Below are 10,005 nucleotides of genomic sequence, written 5' to 3' on the forward strand. Positions count from 1 at the left end.
TGCTTTTTCTTTTTAGAATTAGTTCTATCTTTGATGTTTTGCTCTCCTTCTTGATTTTGCTCCTGCATCCACTCTTTGTTTTTCAGCATATTGCTCACCATTCTTTGCCTCTATTGCTTTCATTTTTTCTTTTTGCCGGTTCCTCTTAGTATTAGGAACTTGCCATGTCTCTTCCTCCAACTTATCCTTACCCTTTTTGTTGTAGCTATTTGTGACAAATTTTTCTCTTGTTGGTCTGCTCCTTCATAATTATGGTTTGATTGTTGTGTGTTTCCCCTGTGTTACCCATGTGTTACCCCTGTGTTACCCCTGTTATTTTCTCTACTAGTAGATTCCTCTTCCTCCTGATTTTTGCTTTGTTTTTCCTTGTTCTTTTCTCGTTCCAGCACCCTGCATTGCAAAACAGAATGCCCCAGAATCCTACAATGCTTACAATACTTAGGTACTCCTTCATACTCCAGCTTTTGAGTGAAGCCTTTTAGTGGATAAGTTTCTTCCTCTTGGCCCACCCATATGGAATTAACTAGAGGCTTTGTAAGATCAACTTTGACTCTAACTTTAGCCATCCCCGGCCTTGTCCTATAGTTTGTCGCTATGTCCATCGATAATGGAACTCCCAGAGGTCCCAAAATCTTTTTAACATAGTTCCAAGTATGACAATGGAAAGGAAGACCTAGAAGAAGAAACCAAATTGGCACTATAGGAGAATCCTCTTCCGGCTTGAAATTGGGGGACCATTTTTGAAGCCACATAACCATGCCATCAATTTCAATTGACCTTCTGAACCAAACTGTTTTGCAATCTTTTTCGTTGGTTACATCTATGAACACTGTTCGAAAATCATAGACCCCAATTTTTGCTTCCCCTTTGATTGATACTTTTTTAGCAAAGATTGATCTAATTCGTTCAATATTGGGTCTTGTTCTCAGAAATTTTCCTATGATTGTGTATTTACATTCTTCTGTCATCACTCTATAGTTGTCGCTGGCTTTGAAGATGACTGCAGGAATTCCATTATGGGTTGAAACTCTTGCTTTAACACTTGGGTCTCCCAATTTAACTCCTTTGAGTTTGGCAGGGGTTGCTACTACTGTTGCATAATCAATCGTCTGTGTAATTGATTCTTTATTGGTGGTTGGCTTAGCTGGGGGGCTAGATTTTCCACCGGATGCGCCTGCCCAAGGTTAGTCGGCGTCCCCATTTGACGGTGCGTGTGCACCACTCTCCCAAAAAGGGGAAATGTTACCGTTCTGTTTGTATTGTACGGAGAGAATTATAAGGAGAGAAAAGCTTTTTGCTTAAACTAACAGTAAGTCCCTGAAACTCAGGAACACTAGAATCACATTTAAGCGTTCAAATCATGATAAATCAATTTTGAATTGAACGAAATTTTGCAGACAAGTTTAAGATATTAATACGGAACTATTTCAAGTTTCAACATCAAAATTCGAACCCATTAGCTAAGAAGTCAACTTACTATCAAACTTAGTAAATTCTTAAACTTTCAAAATTCTAGTTTTCGGCAAAATGAATCAAATCAAGTTAGGGACATCTAATTTCAATTTCAGGCATACACCCAAGTTGGAGATCACAATACGGGCTTACCAAAATTGTTAAAACACCGATCTGAGGTCGATTTTAAAAAATATTAATCGTGGTCAACTCAAGTTATTTTTTAAAACCAAAATTTATGTTTCTTCAAAAAATTTACATAAAAGCTTTTCAAATAGTGACATGGACCATGCACGTAAACCAAGAGACATCAAACAAAGCTAATAGGAATATGAAAACATAGAATTAAGGGCTAATGTTCAATATAACCTATCGGGTCATTATAAAATATGTTGATGTATCTTATTTTGTTTTGTTTGTTGTAATCTAAGTCGAATACTATCTGCATTGCTTTTCTTTATGTCTAACCTCTCATTCATTTTCCTAAGCTTATCGTTTACTATAAAATTGAAAAGTCTAGCAGTAATTGTGGCATAATTCTTGACTTATACTAATGTTTTCCGTTTATAGGGAATTAGTTCTTGATTTATACCAATTTATGACTCTAATTTGCTTAGATGTATGATTTTTTGTAGATATGACTTGAAGGAGAGGCAGAGATAGCATAGCTCGTAGAGATAAGTCCTCAGTTAGGGGTAGGGAAAATTCTGCTATTCGTGCAAATATGCCCTCCGTTCCCGTTCCCATTCCCATAATTAGTCCTCAACAAGGTAGTACAAGTTCTTCAGGTGGGCAAGATCACATAAACCAAGTACAAATATTAGCTCCTAGCAGTACAACACTTGTTCAAATATCAGGTCATGGTAGTACCTCAATCATCCATTTTGAATCATCTCCTATTATACCTGATAAGAGTAACCCAATAGGTAAGGGCATATCTACTCAAAGCGACACAATTGGCGAAGGTAAGTGCACCAGCAGTCGTGGGCAGCGAACACTTGTTACTCTTGCTCTTACAAGGTTAGTCCATTCTTTCACTATTAGTTTTGATATAGTATTTTTAATTTATGATACGCCTTTAACTATTGTCTTCAAATTTTTAAAGGTTAGAACCTAGTAGAATCTGCTCCAAGAATATATTTAGCACTTTCAAGCATGATGTAACGACCCGGCCGGTCGTTTCATGAGTTACCGCTCTGTTTCCCCCATTTATTCTTCTTATTGTCTTGTTCAGTTGTATTATGTATTATCAGGTTTGTTGGTTCGATTTCGGAGAGGTTTTGGAAAGGAATGAGACACTTAGTCTCTTTTGAGTAAGCTTAGGTTGGAAAAGTCAACCGAATGTTGACTTACGTGAAAAAGGGCTCGGATGTGAATTTTGATGGTTTGGATAGCTTTGAGAGGTGATTTTGGACTTAGAAACATGATCAGAATGTGTTTTGGAGGTCTGGAGTAGATTTAAGCTTGAATTGGCGAAATTGGAATTTTGGCGTTTTCCGGTTGATAGGTGATATTTTGATATAGGGGTCGGAATAGAATTCCAGAAGTTGGAGTAGGTATGTTGTGCAATTTGTGACGTCTGTGCAAAATTTTAGGACATTGAGAGGTGGTTTGATAGACTTTTTGATCATTTGCAGAATTCGGAAGTTTTGGGAATCTTAAGCTAGAATCTGAGGGTGTGTTGATAATTTGATGTTGTTTGAGATGTTCCGGAGGTTGGTATAAGTTTGAATAGTGTCATGTGACTTGTTCGTACTTTTGGTTGAGGTCCTGGGGGCCTCAGAATAATTTCGGATGGTTAACAGGGAGTTTGGGGATTTGTTGGAGCAGCTTCAGCTGCGGATTTACTGTCATAACCGCACCTGCGTTTAGGGTGCCACAGGTGCAATGACTGCAGAAGCGAAAATGGAGTCACAGATGCGGCCAAGAGAAGGGATGGCTAGAGTCACAGATGCGGGATTATTAACGCAGGTACGGTGGCTAGGCGGATAAGTGAAATCTGTATATGCGCACGTGGGACCGTAGGTGCAGGTCCGCAGGTGTGATAATTGGACTGTAGATGTGGTTTTGTAGGGTTAGAACATATAAATTCCACCCTTCATGAATTTGGGTTATTTTTCATCACATTTCAAGCAAGAAGAATCTTTGGGAGAGCAAATTTAAGGGAGAATTCAAGAGGGTTTCATAGAGGTAAGGTCCTTGGTTCCCAAACGTGTTTTTATGATGATTTTTAACGTTGTAAGCTCGACATCTATGGGAAAATCAGTAGCAAATTGGAGGTTAGGGCTTGGAAAATTGGAGACCTAAAATTAGGGATTTGAGGGATCATTTGTGGTTGGATTTTGGTACTTTTGGTATGAATGAACTCGTGAGGGAATAAGGATTTCATTGATGTAAATTTTGTTGGATTTCAAGACGTGGGTCCGATGGTCGGGTTTGACCAATTTTGGGATTTGTGTTGTAATTTGATTATTTTCGAGTGGGCTTTGTTCCCTTAGCATATTTTGATGGTTATATATTGATTTTGGTTAGATTTGCAGCATTTGGAGGCCAAATCGAGAAGAAAAGGCATCGCAGACTAGAGTTTGGCTTGGCTTGAGGTAAGTAACGCTTCCAAACTTAGTTTTGAGGGTTCGAAACCCCGAACTGTGTGTTCTATGATTACTAATGAGCTGACGTAAATGCCAAGCGACAGGCATGTGGGCGTACACCATGAGAAGGGTGGCCTGGATCATTCCATGGCACCGCCTAGGGACTCTTTTATGTTGATATCTGTGTTATAATTATGTGATTAAGTTAATAAGCTACAAATCATGCTAATTATTATGTTAAGGCTTCAGGATATCATTGTTAAGACCCGAGAGGTCATTTCTTGCTGTAATGTCATTAGTTTCATTTATAATCTATACGCAGTCTAGTTCATGCATATTATATCATGCCTCAGTCTCGATTATTGCTATTTGACATATCATATCTTGTTCGGGCTTGTATCATGACATCTTAGCCCATGTTTGTGAGACTGGAGAGTATTGACTGAGTGAGGTCGTGAGCCTGATACTGATTGACAGTATGAGATCGGGATGGACGCCGCAGTGAGATATTGATCATGCCTTCGATGGCATTGATATAGCGCTTGGGCTCAGAGAAGCCCCTCCGAAGTCTTAACACCCCAGTGAGCGCAGTGGATGACATTGAGGGATGGATCTTCCCTGGACATGGATCTTGTCCGAAGTATTTGGTATGGAGATGGATCTTCTTCATGAGGCTGGATTGGCCTGTTGTCCTCGGTATGGTGACTTATAGTCTATGATGTGTATATAATCCGGGATGGATCTTCCTTGGGTCGAGTGGGCCGTATACAGTACCGAGTGGTTGGGCACTATGAGTGAAAGTATTATACGTGACATTGATCATGCTATCGGTGCATTAGTACTTAGAGGTTCCTGACCTTTATACTATGTATCGTTCATACTGTGTTTAATTACTGCTGAGAAACTACATGAACTGTAAGCATGTCTACTTTTCCGTACAATTAACTGTTGCAACCTGTTGAGGTTTGGTTCGTTACTACCGTCAGTCCATAGTTTGGACTTTTTACTTAGTGATTTGGTGTACTAACGTTACCATGTACCTCTATGTGCATATCCAGGTATATCGGGGCACGGTAGCGGTTGCTGATCTTGCCAATAGGAGGCCTTCTGAGGAGATTGCGAGGTAGTTGCTTGGCGACCGCAGTTCCGCCTTCTCCTTCCCTATCTTCCTTTAGTTTATTTGTTTGGATGTTCTCAAACCATGTTGGTCATGTTATTTTCAACAGTTGTAGTAGTTTTTGGCTTATGACTTAGTGACACCCTAGGTCGGGCTTATATTTCTTTCCACTAGATTTGTATTTAGACTTTTATCTTATCGAATTTCTATTAAAATTATGGTTTTCCTTAAGTATTTACTCAAAAAAGGAGTGTTTGGGAATAAGTGGCCTGCCTAGTATCACGATAGGTGCCATCATAACATGGCTAGATTTTGGGTCGTGACATGTTGGTATCAGAGCCTAGGTTACGTAAGTCTTATGAATCATGAGTAAGTTTAGTAGAGTCTCGCGGATCGGTACGGAGACGTCTATATTTATCCTTGGGAGGCTACAGAACCTTTAGGAAAAACTTCACATTCTTGAATTCTTGTCGTGTGAATCCTTTGACTCTGGTAACTAAACTTTTATTATTCTATTCTCTCATAGATGGTGAGGACACGTGCTACCTATTAGGATAGACGACCATCAGTACCACCAGTTGGGGTCGCTAGAGGTCGAGGACACGATCGAGGTTGTGGCAGGGGTAGGGGTGTGACCCATACAGCGGCTAGGAAAACACTTACAGATACACCCGCCGCCCCAGTTCATGATCAGGCTCCAGCGGGGGATGTTCCAGCAGCACCAGCTCAGGCACCGACTTTGCCTATTATTATTCTGGGTCTCCAGGAGACTTTGGCTCAAATTCTGACTATGTGCACCAGTCTTGCTCAAGTAGTCACAATTTCTACGACACCAGCTACTTCTCAGGCCGGGGGAGGCACTCAGACTCCTGTCGTCCGTACACCCTAGTAGGTTATTCAGGGACTCCAAACACCGGAGGCACCAGCAGCCCAACCGGTTGCACCTGCTCAGGATTTTGTAGTTCCAGTTATGCCTGACGATGAGCAGCGTCGATTGGAGAGGTTTGGTAGACTTCAGCCTCTGACTTTTAGTGGTGTAGAGGGCCAGGATGCTCAGGGTTTCTTGGATAACTTTCAGAGGATGTTGCGTACAACGGGTATTCTGGAAACTAGTGGGGTCTCATTTACTACCTTTCAGTTTCTTGGGGCTGCATTTACTTGGTGGGAGGCTTATGAGAGGTGTAGGACTGTTGGTGCACCGCCTCTTAACTGGCATCATTTCTCCATTCTTTTTCTAGAGAAGTATGTAACACATTCCCATAGGGAGGAGTTGCATAGGAAGTTCGAGCAGCTGCGTGAAAGGGGCATGTTCATGACACAGTATGAGATGAGGTTTTTCGAGTTGGCCTGTCATTCTATCTAGCTAGTTCCCATAGATAGTGCGAGGATCAGGAGGTTCATTGATGGCCTCAACTATCAGCTACGGATTTTTATGACCAGAGAAAGAGTATCTGGCGCTTCTTATGAGGAGGTGTTTGACATTGCTAGAGATATTAAGTCAGTTCGTCGACAGGAGCGAAAAGAGAGGGAGGCCAAGAGGCCTCGAGGATCTGGTAGTTTTTCGGGTTCTTCTTCGAGAGGCCAATTTCAGCACGGTAGAGGTCGTTCATTCAGACATGCTCATCCAGCCCGTTCAGGTCACCGTGTTGGGTCATCTGGCCATGGTTCTCACTGTTCACATCAGGGTTACTCATCTCTCAGTGCCCTTCCAGCTCAGAGTTCGACTGGCACCATCAGTTTAGGGCTCATCTATGCGTGGTTCTTCTAGTGGGCATCCTGGTGCGCGGGGCTCCCTTCAGTCCCTACCGCCACTTGCTACAAGGGGTTGCTTCGAGTGTGGAGATTTGGGTCATATCAAGAGGTTATGTCCCCGTCTTATGGGAGGTTCATCACGGTAGAGGAGTCAGCCTTCGGCTTCAGCACCAGTTACTTCCCCACCCGCTCAGTTAGCTCGGGGTGAAGGTCAGTCAGCTAGGGGTCGCCCTAGAGGGGGAGGTCGATCAAGTAGTGGTCAGGACCATTTTGATGCCCTCCCATCCAGACCAGATTCTATTGCTTCAGATGTTGTGATTACAGGTATTATCTCAGTTTACCACAGAGATGCCTATGTATTATTTGATCCTGGTTCCACCTTTTCTTATTTGTCATCATATTTTGCCCATTATTTGGATATGTCCCGTGAGTCTCTTGTTTTATCTATCCATGTATCTACTTCAGTGGGCGATAATATTATTGTGGACTGTGTATATTGATCGTGTATAGTGACTATTTGGGGGTTGGATACCTGAATGGATCTTTTTTTGCTTAGTATAGTTGATTTCGATGTGATATTAGGCATGGATTGGTTATCTCTGTGTTGTACTATTTTGGTCTGTCATGCTAAGACAGTGACGTTGGCTATGCCAGGGTTGCCACGGATTGAGTGGCGAGGTTCGACTGATTATGTTCCCAGTAGGGTGATTTCATTTCTAAAGGCCCAGTGGATGGTTGGGAAGGGTTGTTTTTCATACTTAGCCTTTGTGAGGGATGTCAGTTCAGAGACTCCCAACATTGATTTTGTTTCAGTTGTGAAGGACTTTCCCGATGTGTTTCCTGCTGACCAGCCGAGCATGCCACCAGACAGGGATATTGATTTTGGTATTGACCTAGATTTGGGCACTCAGCCCATTTCTATTCCATCATATCGTATGGCATCAGTGGAGCTGAAGGAGTTGAAGGAGCAGCTTCAGGAACTCCTTAATAAGGGGTTTATTCATCCAAGTGTTTCGCTGTGGGGTGCTCCTGTTCTATTCGTGAAGAAAAAGAAGGATGGCACTATGAGGATATGCATTGATTATAGGCAGTTGAACAAGATTACAATTAAGAACAAGTATCCCCTGCCTCGCATTGATGATTTGTTTGACCATCTTTAGGGAGCGAGAGTGTTCTCCAAGATTGATCTTCGTTTAGGATATCACTAGCTGAAGATTAGGGACTCGGATATTTTAAGATAGCTTTCAGGGCCCAATATGGTCATTATGAGTTCCTTGTGATGTTTTTTGGGGTGACCAATGCCCCAGCGGTGTTCATGCATTTGATGAACTGCGTGTTTCGGCCATATCTCGACTCGTTCATGATTGTTTTCATTGATGATATTCTGGTATATTCGTGTAGTCAAGAGGAACACGTGGAGCATTTGAGAGTTGTGTTGCAGAGATTGAGGGAGGAGAAGCTTGATGCAAAGTTCTCCAAATGTGAGTTTTGGCTCAGTTCAGTGGCTTTTTTGGAGCACATGGTGTCCAGTGAGGGTATTCAGGTTGATCCGAAGAAGATAGAGGCGTTTTAGAGTTGGCCCAGACCGTCCTTAGCCACGGAGATTCGCAGCTTTCTTGGTTTGGTGGGTTATTATTGTCAATTTGTGTAGGGATTTTCATCTATAGCATCATCCATGACCATGTTGACTCAAAAGGGTGCTCTATTCAGGTAATGAGTGTGAGGAGAGCTTTCAGAAGCTCAAGACTACCTTGACCACATCTCCAGTGTTAGTTTTGCCATCAGCTTCAGGATCTTATAGAGTATATTGTGATGCTTCAAGAGTTGGTATTGTATGTGTTTGAAACATGAGGGTAGAGTGATTGCGTATGCCTCTCGTCAGTTGAAACCCCATGAGAAGAACTATCCCATTCATGATCTGGAGTTGGCTGACATTGTTCATGCGTTGAAGATTTGGAGACATTATTTGTATGGTGTGTCTCATGAGGTGTTTACTGATCATCGTAGTCACCAGCACTTGTTCAATCAGAAGGATCTCAATTTGAGGCAGCGGAGATGGTTGGAGCTGCTAAATGACTATGATATCACTATTTTGTACCATCCGAGAAAGGCCAATGTGGTGACCGATGCCTTGAGTAGGAAGACGGTGAGTATGGGGAGTTTGGCGTATATCCCTGTTGGGGAGAGACCTTTTGCAGTTGAATTTCAGGCCTTGGCCAATCGGTTCGTAAGGTTGGATATTTCGGAGCCCATTTGGGTCTTAGCTTGTGTGATTTCTCGGTCTTCCTTGTTTGATCGCATCAGAGAGCATCAGTATGATGATCCTCATTTGCTTGTCCTTAAGGACAAAGTTCAGCACGACAACGCTAGAGATGTGACTATTGGTGATGATGGGGTATTGAGGATGTAGGACCGGATATACGTGCCCAATGTAGATGGGCTTCGGGAGTTGATTCTGGAGGAGGCTCATAACTCACAGTATTCCATCCATCCGGGTGTCGTGAAGATGTATCAAGATCTGAGACAACATTATTGGTGGAGGAGAATGAAGAAGGACATTGTGGGATTTGTAGCTCGGTGTCTCAATTGTCAGCAGGTGAAATATGAGCATCAGAGACCGGATAGCTTGCTTCAACAGATAGATATTGCAGAATGGAAGTGGGAGCGGATCACTATGGACTTTGTAGTTGGACTCCCATGGACTTTGAAAAAGTTCGATGCTATTTGGGTGATTGTGGATCGGCTGACCAAGTCCGCGCACTTCATTCCTGTGTGTACTACCTATTCTTCAGAGCGGTTGGCCGAAATCTTGAGAGGTTTTTTAGTTGCATGGTGTCCCACTTTCTATCATTTCAGATAGAGGTACTCAATTTACTTCGTAGTTTTGGAGAGTCGTGTAGAGAGAGTTGGGTACTCAGTTTGAGTTGAGCACAGCTTTTCACCCTTAGACGGACGGATAGTTCGAGCGCACTATTCAAATATTGGAGGAAATGTTGTGCGCTTGTGTCATTTATTTTGGAGGATCGTGGGATCAGTTTCTACCACTTGCAGAGTTTGCTTACAACAACAGTTACCAGTCGAGTATTTAGATGG

The 10,005-nt window shown here is 42.3% G+C and overlaps 1 protein-coding gene across 1 annotated transcript; it reads right to left on the reverse strand.

Annotated features, from left to right (window-relative positions):
- Positions 1-281: 281 nt before the first annotated feature.
- On the reverse strand, positions 282-968 carry LOC142162671 (uncharacterized). The gene has a single exon (XM_075219176.1). It carries the CDS (start codon positions 966-968, stop codon positions 282-284), a length of 687 nt encoding a protein of 228 aa, XP_075075277.1.
- Positions 969-10,005: the final 9,037 nt, after the last annotated feature.

This window comes from Nicotiana tabacum, chromosome 1 (genome assembly GCF_000715075.1).
Source record: "Nicotiana tabacum cultivar K326 chromosome 1, ASM71507v2, whole genome shotgun sequence".
NCBI lineage: Eukaryota > Viridiplantae > Streptophyta > Magnoliopsida > Solanales > Solanaceae > Nicotiana > Nicotiana tabacum.